This window comes from Malus domestica, chromosome 12, assembly GCF_042453785.1.
Source record: "Malus domestica chromosome 12, GDT2T_hap1".
In the NCBI taxonomy this organism is placed as follows: domain Eukaryota; kingdom Viridiplantae; phylum Streptophyta; class Magnoliopsida; order Rosales; family Rosaceae; genus Malus; species Malus domestica.
Window position 1 is genome coordinate 150,720 of NC_091672.1, and position 14,381 is coordinate 165,100.

The following is a 14,381-nucleotide window of genomic DNA, read 5'->3' on the forward strand; positions in this document are numbered from 1 at the left end:
AAATCATTTCAATCTCAATAGATTAATCCGGATTTCTCCCGAGACTTAAAGTTCTTGGTCCAGTATACTAGTTTGGATCAGCTAAATGGAATTGAAATGAGATTATCATCGATGAGGTTTTCACTTATACGGTAGCTACCGACATAAATGAATAGCGACGATATCGAACTGTGTTCCGTTAATTAAGTGGCAACGTAGAACTGATTGGACAACTGAAGTTACAATCCAGGTCAAATTCTTTACCAAAATGTGTATTGGACCTGTTATTCCTACACTGCCCAAGGTAACCCTGTTATGTTACAAGTGGGAAAGGAAGCGTTATGAGATGAATGAAATAGTGCAATATGATGCACACCTTACGGCGTAAGGTTTCTATCAAACGTCCTATGATTGATAGCAACATTATGAAATGTGGTTAGTGTTTTCTCCATGGGGATATAAATATGGAGATTTACATGTAAGTTCCCAAAGAATTACATGGACTGGTTGAAATAGTTCCAAAACCACAGAACACCCTCTTACCTTGCTTGAGGCGTTCACTTACAATCCGACGGATGTGGTATACCCGTCTAAGTGATTATTTGATCAGTCAGGGATATGAATTATGCCCTTGCGTGTTAAACTATGAAGTCTTATTCCAAATTGCTAGAGTTACAGTTTATGTCGTTGACACGAATCTCACTAAGACTCCGAAAGAGCTTAAGAAAATTGCCTCGCACATGAAGATGAAATTTGAGATGAAGGATCTTGGGAAAACTCCTTTATGTCTTGACCTGAAGTTGAAGCATTGTTCTGACGGTATTTTGGTTTACCAGTCGAACTACACCCTGAATGTGTCACCTTTGAGTATACATATGATCGTCTATACGTTATATACAAATGAGACCCTATAAGAGGTTATGAAATCCGAAATTCCATATCTGAATTCAACTTTGTGCTTCGTTGTACTTAGCTCATTGTATTTAGACAGGACATCTCATTCGCTGTTGATCTTGGTAAAGATGCAACACCGCGCCTACACACAACCATTGAATTGGTATTAAAGACGTACCCTGAAGGTATTACATTGGCAAATCTCAACGCATCTCAGCGGATCCAACCCCCCTGATCCTCAGAATGATGCTTACCTTATTTGTTATGTTGATGCTGGTTACTTATCAAACCCGCACAAGGCAAAATCCCCAAATGGTTATGTCTTTACCGTTAGGGATATCGTAATATCTTGGAGGTCCATAATATGACCTTAGTTGCGAAATCTTTAAATCGTTCTAAGACTTACCTCACTTCACTACGCCACAAGTGAGACATGGTTAGGAGTTCTTGTTGAGCATATTCGAAGTACTTGCTGTGTTTTCATTCATCGTTGAGTCTCAACGATGATCCATGAAGATTATGCCACATGTATCCATTTGACCAAGACATGATATATCAACAAAGTCAATGCCAAGACATATTACGTCTACATCAGCAAAGCATTAGGAGATTGAAGTCATGCAAGCCGATCCCAGACAACCTTGCCGGCCTCTACACGACGTCACTGCCGAAGTCAACCTTCCAGAAGCTTGTTAGAGAAATTGGTATGCCTAACTATTCATATGCAATTCTTGTAGTTCTCATTTGAAAGTTATGTCAAACTCATGGGGAGTATCTAGAAGTATACTCACTTGATCTTAATGTACTCTTTTTCCCTACGATTAGGAGCATTTTTCCCACTGGATTTTTGCTACCTAACTAGGTTTTAACGAGGCACCCATCATGGGCTGATCATACCCTTGTGAGCTTTTCTACTTGTGTCCAAAAGTAGTATAATTTTGATTTAATGCAACTTCTCACTTTTCTCTTTAGTCTATAGGTTTTCTCCCACCTTGGGTTTTACCATAGCGAGGTTTTGTGAGTTTTACTTTTTATGCATTCTTCCATTGATTTGAGACTCGCATTTGCTCATTGTGCCGACAACTTCATCAACTGTACTTACTTCATCACTGAAGACCTGATGCGCCATTTACTTGAGTATTTACACACTCAATGGGAAGTGTTGCAGTCCTATTAGATTAGGAATGTGATTGTGTAAATCCTAGTATATCTTAGGATATCTCTTATATTCCTATCAGGAGTAGATTACCTATTAAATGTTGTAATCCTAAAGGGTAAGGAATTAACCTTTCCTACTACTATAAATAAAGGCACAATGGGGTGAATCAAACACACTCACAATTACACATCTCTCTCTTCTTATTCTCCATTGCCGCACCTTTCTCTCTCTCTATGGTCTCCATAATTGTTCAGTAAATTATGTCTACAACAAAAACCTTTTTATTAAATTCACACATGACCTTCAAAATGTTAGAGACCATGAAATTAATTAATCATTAGTTCTAACTCTGTTTACTTTTCCATCTCTTTTGCTTACATGACAGGCACATGGGACCTACACTTGTTATAATTTGATGCCCTGTGAATTAAAAAATTAGGATAAATTATATTTCACTCTCCATGTTTGGGTTGATTTTAAAATGGGCCACAAAATTTTAATTTTTTCAAATTGCCCCCTAAAGTTTTGTCATTATTGTTATTATTATTTTGGAAACTGTTTTGTTTTGTCATTATTTAAGTATTCATAAATCATCTACAAGTGGCCCTTACCACATGTCCACAGTGGTGGAAATGTGTTAAATCCTTGCATGATGACGTGGGTTCAAACCCTGTTGGTGACTAATCTAACATCTAATTTAACAAAATTTATCGTTTGACAAAAAAAAAGTATTCATAAATCATCTTTACAGAAATTAAAGAACATTTAAGATCTAATTATGATAACAAAATATGAATAAACGTAATGTTATCAACATACTGTCAAAATGTTCAAGTCAATAATCAAATGGATAAATGATTTTGAATTTGGGTGAATATTTGTAAGAATGAAATTTAAATGAAGACATAACAAATAAACAGTTAAAGTCATGAGAATACATTGCCTATTGGCTCACACGAGTGATTCATACAAACTTATTAACTAGTTAGTGCTTGAGCACTGCTTTATTTTTTATACATTGATATATTTATATGAAGGGGCGAGAGAGAATAAATTGGTATGAAACTTGTAATTCATGAAATTTGAACTTAAGACCTCTTACTTATAAATGAGTAATATCATTAGACCATATTATTACATAGAAAAAAATAATTAAATTAATGTTACTATAGCATACAAATTAAGTGGTCCATCATAATAATATTATATACAGATAGAAACAAAGAATTGACTACTAAATATTAAGGGGAAAAAAAACCAATAATAGTAAAACTTCTCTAAAGTTATACACTTGGTACCAAACTATTCTATAATTTTTGGAAGGTTATTACTTAATAGAGGTGTTGTTAAAATTATTATTTATTGATTTATTTATCTTTAATGAATGTTGTATTTCCTCAATGGGATTCCTTGGGCATCATGTATTTTATTTCTTGCATATTTTGTACTGGTTGACATTATAATTATGTGGAGGTGTGTTTTCTTAAGATGATAATAAATATATATATATAACTACTTACAATATGGAGTTTCTTCCAATATATAACTAAAAATATTATTGTACTAAAAAAACAAAATATTATTTATTGGTTTATTTATGCTTAACAAATGTTGTATTTCTTAAATAGGATTCATTGGGCGCCAAGTATTTTATTCCTTACGTATTTTTTGTACTCATTGATAATTATAACTATGCGGAGGCATAGTTCTTTAATATGGGATAAAGAAAATTTACAACTTATTACAATAAGGAGTTTATTCAAATATTATAGAGTATTATATTAAAGAGGTTTAATGTACATGTACAAATTTTGATAAACTTGTGAACGTAAAAATCACATTATGCTCTAAAAATTTTGAGATAGGAATAGTTTTAAAAATTTTAAATACTCCGAGAATTTTGAAATGAGAAATTTTATTTAAAATCATCTAAACTCTTTCTACACCCAACTTAAATTTTAAATCTTAATTATCTATTTTACCATCTTGCATTATTACTATTAAGTACAAAATGAAATTAATAATAAAAATTAAATTTATCAATAGACCCACATACTATAATTAAACACTAGCATCACCCTTTGTTTATCCTATGTTCATTCCGACTAAAACCCTAATAGCTCTAATAGAGAAAAACAAGCTTTTCTATTGATGGATAGTGATTTTGAAGTTTTTAATCCTCCAACTAAGATATGACTCAATTTATGGATATTTTGTTTGTCCGTATGTGCCCCAAAACACCAATGCAAGGACTTTTGATTAGTACTATAAAGACATAAAACTTGATTCTTGGTGCAAATAAAGATTGATCAACCTTAACCACGAACTAGCAGGTGGCATGTCTTGCACCTTTTTTATTCGAAATAGCTCCAATTTGTTTATTTGTTTATTATTAACATAGCAGCAAAACACCCAGCCCTATGTCACTTTAAAGTTTCTTAAAAAGTACATGAAAATGCTCGATTTAAAAAGGACTGAATTGGAGCTTGCATAACATTCTCTTGGCAAATTCAAGTCTATGGAATGATCTCTTGGATCTCAAGTCCATGGATGGGTTTTGGTAGCAAAAATAATAAAAAAGTAGCCATGGAAATGCTTAAATGCTAGTCCTATACGGCATATGCAATTATAGATGGGCAAAGGATGCCTCTTTGAAAAAAAAATTTCAATTATTATTTTATAAAGGGAATGGGTGTAAAGATAATTTTACATTTTGAATGGGATTTGAGAGAGTAGTTTAGGTAATAGATTTGGATTTAAAGAGAGATTAATATTATGTATCAACTATCAAGAACCTCCCCTTTGGTCTTTTTATTTTATTGGGTACATGAGTAGAAGAATGGCTAAGCTCACATCTACTTGTTGGCCGAGCCCAATTTCTAGAGGCATACAATTTTGGCCCAAATTCTTTCGCATCACAAAACAGTACGGAGTTGACGGATATTTGAATTATAGCCGTTGGGGCTCCAACGGCTAGTTCCTTTTTCTTTTATTTGTTTGTGACCTGTCAACGGCTAGTTTGGCAATACAGAAGTTGTTTAAAAACTTGAACGCAGCCGTTTTGGGAATCTCATTGTGATAAAAGCAGATGATCAGCTTCCTTGTTTGTTGGATTTCCATTTGAAATTTAAGCATCTGATTCTGATATACATCGACTAGTTCTTGTTCAAATTTTTGCCTAATTCTCCTTCATATTATAAACAAGCAACTGAAGTAGTACGGGCTAGCTGTTGATTTGCTCATCCAACTCCGTAATTGGAAAAAAAAAAGGTACGCATAAATTAAATCCCTCTTCCAACTAAATCATTTCGATTTCCTAGGTCTAGAGGTAGATAGTTGAATTTACTATTTAGTAGATCAATCTGGATCTAATCCAGTTTTGTTTAATTGTACAATGAATTTTATAAATGCAGGATCTGATCTGATCTTTCCTTGGAATTTTGGAACGAACAAAGAAGAAGAAGAAATAAAAGGAAAGAAAGAAAGATGAACGACCTGATGACAAAGTCGTTCACCAACTACGTGGATCTAAAGAAAGAGGCTATGAAAGATTTGGACTTGGAAGCCGGGCATAATAACAATGTGGAGATGTCATCCTCCACCACAAATATGCACACCGACCTTGGTCTGTTCCTGGAAGAGGCCGAGAAGGTGAAGCAGGAGATGGCATCTGTTCGCGACATTCTCATGCGTCTGCAGCAAGCCAACGAGGAGAGCAAGTCCCTCCACAAGTCCGAGGCATTGCAATCCTTGCGCAGCAGAATCAATGCGGATATTACGGCAGTGCTGAAGAAAACAAAGACCATCAGATCTCAGCTAGAGGACATGGATCGTGCCAATGCCGCCAATAGGAGGCTCTCCGCCTACAAAGAAGGCACCCCGATTTACAGAACGAGGATGGCGGTGACGAGTGGCTTGCGCAAGAAGCTCAAGGAGCTTATGATGGATTTCCAGGGTCTGAGGCAGAGGATGATGAGCGAGTACAAGGAGACTGTTGGGAGACGCTACTTCACGGTGACGGGAGAGCAGGCGGATGAGGAGGTGATTGAAAAGATAATCTCGAATGGGGGTGGGAACGGGGCAGAGGAGTTTCTGGGGAAGGCAATACAAGAGCATGGGAGGGGGAAGGTGTTGGAAACGGTGGTGGAGATACAGGACAGGCATGACACGGCCAAGGACATCGAGAGGAGCCTGTTGGAGTTGCATCAGCTTTTCTTAGACATGGCAGTAATGGTGGAGGCTCAGGGGGAGCAGATGGATGATATAGAACACCATGTGATGAATGCTTCCCACTATGTCAAGGATGGAACAAAACATCTCAACACCGCCAAGGGCTACCAGAGGAGCAGCAGGAAGTGGATGTGTATCGGGTTGATAATTCTTCTGCTGCTCATTCTCGTCATCGTTATCCCCATTGCCACCAGCTTCTCTCACTCTTGAATTCAATTTGCTTTCAGTTTAGTACTACTACTAGCGTGTACTTTTGCTTCAATTGCTTAGGTTGAGGCCTTGAGGAGGAGAGGGTGGGGTGGGGAGAGGGGAGGGCCTTAACTGTTAAAATGTTTGTTCCTTTAATTTCCTGTGGAAATATGATATGATAAATAGTATTATCCCTTTCTCAATCTGTGTTCAGTTCTCTCATTCCAGTTTTCACATGCGAATAATCCAACTGACTGCCCTGCTGTTACAAATTTAACTAACAGAATGTACTAACTCTTTCAACAAAGAAATTCACCTTTATCCCCTTCTCTCCGTCCCAACTCCAAAGCATAATACGTGTATAAACGAAACACAGAATGATATGCTTAAGTTTAACATTGGAGACACTTTCCAATCCACAGGCTTTGGGTGCGGTGGGTGGAGCACTGGCCATTAATGAGGTCATCCCACAGCACAAGCACATGCTTGGAGGCCCTTCCTTAAAAGTTGACTCGGCGCTATTGCTGAGGGGGTCATGACTTTCATCATCTCCTTTCTGTCCTTGTAATCATACTCAAGGGTCCTCGTTCCTCATTTCTCAAATCGTGGCTGCTTGCTGTGGTTACTGTCGCATTGGTTGTTACTGGTTCTGTGTATACCAGCCCTTCAATGAATCCCGCCAACATGAGTAAACTATGTCCTGTTTGTTGGAAATTTTGAGTAGAATTTCATTGTCGCACATTGCTCACCACCACAAGGTTTCCTCACTTTATAAGGCTTTGTCCCTTATAAAAGGTAATTGGAGTGATGGACTTGGAGAATAAAATTGGGCTCACACTTGGGATTGGGCTTTAGGATGTGCTAATTATAATTAATATGTGCTAATTAATTATCAAAAGATGGGCATTGGGCCTTGGGGCTCGGGCTCTAATAATTAAATACTTTAATTAATTATTTTCAGATTTAATTAATTAATTAATTAATTAATTATTATTTTATCAATAGACTCATCCTTTCAGATGAAGTCTGAAGTGTGAAAGAATGCAGAAAACAAACACCCATATGAGAAGATGTCTCTGAATAGATGCATCCCTTCCTCATACCTGTTGCGAACATGTTGGCAATATGTCCTGAAACTCAATATTTGGAAGAAACCTTTCAGGACAATGAATGGATGTATAGATGATTCTTGTACATCAAATGGCAAAGATACTAATTAGGACTATCTCAACACACGATATATGTCCTAAATAGTGAATCCATGGACAATGGATTGATGGAAGAAGTAATCTAATGATGTTAGACTACATAGACCTTCTTCACATAACCATCATGTCCAAAAGGTTCCTGGTCATAGGATTGTCGGAGGGATACTGACAATGCATAGACCGGTACATACTATGTCCGCTTCAATTGGAAGGATGGAAAGTCTCGTCCCATTCGTGTAGTGACACTAACACAGGTATGTAGGTGCTCATTAAGGGAATGAGTTCACTGAACACAATCGAACGAGAGTACTTGCATGGAGGTCTACTCACATGTCAAGCAAGTAACTCTAAGGTTGGAATAATGTAAGTAGTCATTTGACCTGAGGCATCATAGTTGTCTTGTGGTTAGGTACTTGATCTTTGATTATGTCAAAGTCACTCCATCCGCGGGTGTCCACGGCATAGTTGGGGTTAAGCCACTTAGTCATGGAGGCAAGTGAATGCGCAACAAGGAATCTTTAATCCTCGTTAAGAGATGATGAATACTCTAAGATATGATTCGGGAATCTTTGGCCGAAGTATCGAGCGTAATAAAGGAAAGCGTTCCTATACGACTCAAATGAATCATATAAGATGGAATAATCACATTAGGGGTTTGACATAATATATCCATACCCTAGTAATGTGATTGAGAGTATTGTTTTAGAGAAGGATCGAATTACATTGTAATTCCAACTGAATAGGTTCTCCGAACAAATTTTACATTAACTTGGGTAGCCATGATATATGGTTAGATGTCACTCATGACTTGTGAGTTCTTCTAGATGATTAAATGTAGTCGTCAAAGAAGAAGGAGAATTAAAAGTAAGTTTTAATTCACTAAGTGATTGGATTAAAAATAATCAATTGGATTGGTGCCAATCACCTCACTGCCTTGCTAATTAGAACCTAAAATGATTGTTCACCAATACACTCTTGTAGTGAGTAACTAATGGATGATGGAAATAATTAATTGGATTAATTAAGTGTTGTGATTAATTAGAATGTCTAAAGAAATCATAAAAGCGATAAAATATCGTTTTGGGCTTAAAGAAAAGTTCAGGTCTAATTGGGCCCATTGGGCTTTTATTCAAGCATATGATGACTTGAAATAATGAAAGCCCAAAGCCCAAACAACACTAAAGGGGCCAGCCAAAGGAGGGAGAGAGAGAGAGTCAAATGTTGACTTGTTTCTTTTTGGTTATAAAAGGAACTTTATAGCACAAAGTTTCATTAGGGTTTTTGAAGTGTTAAAACAACAAAAGAGAAAAAGAAAATATCTCTCTCAACACTCAAAGGGCCGGCCACCAAAGGGGGGTTTAGCTAATCATCTTCTCCCCCTTTTGGTTAGTCCTTCATCATTCTCACTACTCTAGTGGGTGAGGATCTTTAGAGGTCTTCAACTTTGGAGACTTCAGGAAAACCAAAGAGCACTCATTCTAACAAAGTGGAGGAGGCAAGGAGGGAGGCTAGGCTCAAGGAGTTCCAACAACAAAGGGCTTGGAGGTGGTCCATCCTTGGTCTAAAGTCTAGATCAAGAGGTATAAAACTACTCCTACACTTTGTTCTTCAATAAATTGTTTTGATGCATCTTACATAAACCTATGCATCTTGAAGGGGATTTGCATGACTATAGCTTTGATATTATTTGATAACATGCTTCCGTTGCTTTCGTATATAAATTTTGAATTGTATATGCATGCTAGTCACTAGAAATCCCACATGAAAACTCATTATTTTCCCTTCAAGTGGTATCAGAGCCAAGGGTTTATGTTTGATGTGTCCTTTTGGATTTTATGCATATGGGTTTTAATTTTATGTATGACATGTTATTGCTTCATTCAAAGTATATTTATCTTTTGTTTTTCAAATGTTGAAAAATATGAATCAATAGTTGAAAAGATATGTATGCAAAAGTGTTTTGGATGCATGAATGAAGATTGACTTTAGAACAAAATTTTGGGGTTTTGTTCCAAAAAGGGGGCACGGCAAAGGGGGTTTTTTGGCTAAGTATTTGTGTTTTATTTTGAATCACACACACACACTTTGAAGCTAGAAAGAATAGATCTTGTCACTTTTGTTTTTGGGTTTGAAAAAATCACCAAGAAAGTACAAATCTTGAAATTGTATTCATGGTTTTGTTCTTGGTGTTCATGATTTGGTTTTTGGTAAAAATGGTTTCATTTGTTTTTCATACATTGTTTTGTGGTTTTGGATGGTAAACTTACCATCCATAGCTTTCCCAAAATTTATTTAACCCTAGACTTGACTAGGTGAATTTCCATCACCATTACTCTAAAGTCCTTAAAGCCTAAGTCAAGTGACAAGTAAAATTTGGATTTTTCTACTTTATGTTGATTTAATGCAATATGGGTGAGACCTCCCATCCCTCTTAATGTGGCCGGCCACCCTAGTGGATTTATCCACTTGTGGGGCTATTTTGTAAATTTTAAAAAGTTGATAATACTTTCAAGTATTTACGGTTTGACCCCTAACTTTTTGTATTTGCATTTAGGCCCCTACTAACTAGAAAGTTAAAATATTTGATTTTAATTTTGTTAGTTGTTTAAACTCATAATACTATTATGCCCATATGCACTAAATCTAATTGTTTATGTTGCATTCCAATTAATTATTTAATGTGATTAAGTAGTTAGAAAAATGGTTGATTATGGACTTATGCCTTAAACGATAATTGAGCTATGAGAAATGGCGCTAAACTCAAATTGTTTGAACCTTGGGAATGTGTTTTAATTACTGTTTCAATTGGACCTTGTCATGATAGACATTAATCTTTCTCTCCCTCTTAGTATATGTAATTTGTAGGAATTTGTACAAATCGGTTTGTAATTCTTATTACTTCTTAATCTCTTTTAATTGGTTGATTCCCTCTAGTACTAGACTAGAGTTTCTTTAACTAATGGTAAGGTGACATGATTAAAAGAGGGTTTTTTCATGAGATTAAAGATTAAATGGGTCCAACGCCTTAATTAGCAATGAATGATTGTCTTTCATTTCAAATGGCTCAATGAAAAATTGTTTTAATTGGATTGAAAAGCTCGTAATTAAAATGACACAACCTCCTCGAGTTCTTATACAACAATGTTGGCTCGTTGTTGCAATAACCCAATAAGTCCATGGTCATCCAAGAGCCTAAGATAACTTTAAGTCCAATTTCAAAGGAATGCAAAAACCATAGTAGTAGTAGTTACTTCCAATATTTGAAAAATTTGTTTTTGATATTGATTTGTTTTTCTCAAAACAAATAGTGGGAGTATCATACGTTACTAAACTATAATGAATATAATTAGTAGTTATATATATCTCCAATATTTTGAAAAATGTTTTGATATTGATTTGTTTTATGAAAACAAATAGTGGGGATATCATATGCTACTAATTTTATTAACTTTGGACTAGTAGTTATAATAGGACACAATTTATTTTAATGTGATGAAATAAATAAAATGATGAGACCTTAAAATCCCTCAACCAATATCCAATATTAAGTTGAAAGCGGAGAGGTGCTTTGAACACTTCTTCGTGGCCTTCCACCATGGTAGGCTCCAATCGTTTATGACTTGTACACCGCCTTCACCCTATCATGGGGAAGTGCAAAGTGCATGCTTATACTCAGGAGGAGTCTATATAAACATTTGATGAGGTGAAGGTAGGCAACGAGTGTGGCCAACATCGTATCATTGTGAGGTCATACTTGAACCCCTATCTAAACCGGCATGGTGGGTCGAAACTTAACTAAGAGAAATGGTGCCAACATCGTATCATCGTGAGGCATTGTTCTCTAGAGGCCAAATAGATGGGTAATCATAAGAGGTTGTTGTGAATGGGTAAGTGTACCCTCTCATTATTATTTTTGCTAGCCGACATCGTATCATCGTGAGGTGGGCTTGGTAATAGTGAGCCTCCCGTAACCCGCTAAGAGCTTTCTTTGAAATCTTCCGGATTCCATCTTGAGGGATATGGAATTTGCCAAAAATGGTGGGTTGTGTCATTCGGTTTAAAGACCCGAATCGTTTGACTTAATCAACAATCAAACTAATTATTTTTATTGTTTATGTATTTAGATATGGTTGGAAGCACACTCGCGAAAATACTTGACAAACATTGCCTAGAGGGGCACAATTTCCCAATCGTGGTATCGTAATGTCAAGATTCTCCTAACCTTGGAGAAGATTGTTTACGTACTAGACAAGGCTCCACCTCACATACCTCTTGGCCCTGAGGCCACTGAGGATGAACGTGCTAAGTATGACAAGCACGTTGAGGATGATACACAAGCCAAGTGCTGTCTGTTGGCTTCCATGAATGAGGAGTTGCAGAGACAGCACGAGGGCATGGACAGTTCATCTTTCATAATACTCCATCTTACGGAGTTATATGGTGAAGGGACGCGCAACCGTCGCTTTAGCACTGTTAGTGATCTTGTGAAGACCAAGATGGTTAAGGGGGCTCCAGTGCATCAACATGTACTGAAGATGAAAGGACTCATTGAACAATTGGAGAACCTAGGTACTCCACTTGACGGGGAATTGGCCCAGGACTTCATTTTGGCTTCTCTTTCTGATTCATTCTCGCAGTTCGTTATGAACTACAATATGAATAAGATGGATAGTACTTTCTCTAAGTTACTAAACATGTTAGTAACTGCCGAGAAGACTATGAAGAAAGAGAACGTTGTAGGGACTTCTGCAGTAGCCTACAACAAGCCATCCTCTTCCAAGGCTAAGCCGCAAAGCAAAGGCAAAGGGAAGGAGAATAAGTCTCCCACTCCTAAGCCGCAAGGAGGAGTGAGGAAAAAGAAGGCAAAGGAGCCCAAAGGGACTTGCCACCACTGTGGAAAGGAGGGGCATTGGAAGAGGAATTGCAGGTTATACCTTGTAACTCTTAAGGACAAGCCACAAGGTATGGTTTATGTTCTTATCTTCAATTCTAATTGTTAGATCTTCTAAAAATTTATATTTGATATAAAGGGCTAATCACTTGTATAATTGTATATAGGTGGAGGAGCCAAGTAGAAGAGGAACAAGCAAAGAAAAGTGTGGAGAAGGGTACGGCCACCATGTTTTTTGCTTACTACTTAGGAAGTTTGTTAGGCATTTAAAGATAGTCTTTAAACTTTCTTATTTTGTTAAGAACTTATTAAGTGGCTTCATATGATGGAAGACCACTATTAGTGCCTAAACGTATGAAGGTATTTAATTAGTCTCTAAATGTATAGATCTAATTCTTTTTGTATTAAACATTATGAATGTTTGAATTATCATATTAATGTAATGTGATGAATGCCTTCTAATATATTATTTCCTTAAAGTAGTGTTATGAATTGAATATTGTCTTGTTGTATCCTAGTAGAGATACAAGAATTATATCAGTTATTGTAATGTGATAACTAAACTTTAGACTTATCAATTATGGATAGATCTCACGTGTTGGACATAGAAGGATACAATGAATCTTTAGATTTGGTTCCAATTGTCTACCTATGAGTTCTATATGAATTGACAAAGGTCTAGAAATTCCTTTCTTGAAGAAAAGGAAGATCACATTATAATGATATAAGTAATAAGAAAAACGTTTCTTATATGGTTATCACTTAAACCACAATAATCAAGATCACTCTTGATTCAATTAGTAGTTTTGAACAACTAATTAGGCATTCTTAAAATTGGTTTTAAAATGTCAATTGTGTTAGTGATTAAACCAAGAAAGAAGTGTCTAAATCTATAAAATGTTTAAAGACTTTAGTCACTTAATAACGAGACATTAACTTAGTGAAGATTGAAACAAACGAGCTTGAAAAGTTTTAAAGCTACTACACAATGTCCTCTACCCGTATACTCCACGTTTATACATTTTGAATGTATGAAGTGATTTCTCATTAAAGTCATGAGAATTAGTGGGAGGTGTGAAAAAGGATATAAACTTGAATATGATTGGTTTATAGTTGTCTAAAGAATAATAGTACTTGACTATTATTAAGAGTTTGTAATTTTAATTGTTAAAGGACTCAAGCTCTTCAAAAGTTAAAATTCTATGTTGTGTAACATTCTAAAGAATAGTCTTTGAATGTTGGTTTCGTCAACCTAACATAAAATGGTTATATATTGGGAGTTGTCCATCATTCTCTTTTATGAGAACAAGCTAATAACAAAGCGTATGGACAAATTTGATGAAACAAAAGGGAATAGTTTTAAAATGAGTCACAACATATGGTTTAACAACAAGACAATCCAAATTCAACATCTCATGTAACTATAACGCTCGATGTAGTTTTGATAAAGAATTATATCAACCACCTAGAAGGAATGGTTGAGTTTCTATATCCTTAGTAGGAGCCATGCTTCCACTAAAGACTTGGATAATTCTTATATGACTACATTAAAGGTCTTAGTATGACTAAAACTTGGAGTATGGTGTATGACACCATATGATTTAAATGAATAGACTTGATAAAGCAAGTCACATATTTCAAATGGAATTACTTGAGAAGGAATTCTTTTATGTATGTTCGTTTAAATAACTTGTGTTAGCTAGAGTTGTTGATAGTCCCAAAATTGTTGAGACATCATCAATAAGCTAATGGATCTTAATGATTGTCAATAGATCCAAGACAAGTTAGTGGGAGCAATATGCATTCAAATCAAGAAAATATAAGTGTTAAG

At 35.8% G+C, this 14,381-nt stretch overlaps 1 protein-coding gene across 1 annotated transcript; it reads left to right on the forward strand.

Annotated features, from left to right (window-relative positions):
- The first annotated feature begins 5,044 nt into the window (after window positions 1-5,044).
- On the forward strand, window positions 5,045-6,654 carry LOC103449285 (syntaxin-related protein KNOLLE). The gene is made up of 2 exons (XM_070809634.1): window positions 5,045-5,302; window positions 5,446-6,654. The coding sequence occupies exon 2, from the start codon at window positions 5,519-5,521 to the stop codon at window positions 6,470-6,472; it is 954 nt and encodes a 317-aa protein (XP_070665735.1). The 5' UTR covers window positions 5,045-5,302; window positions 5,446-5,518; the 3' UTR covers window positions 6,473-6,654.
- The last annotated feature ends 7,727 nt before the right edge of the window (window positions 6,655-14,381 follow it).

Bases quoted from the DNA above. Each gene is read 5' to 3' on its own strand.
- LOC103449285 (XM_070809634.1), top strand. From the start codon at position 5,519: ATGAACGACCTGATGACAAAGTCGTTCACCAACTACGTGGATCTAAAG.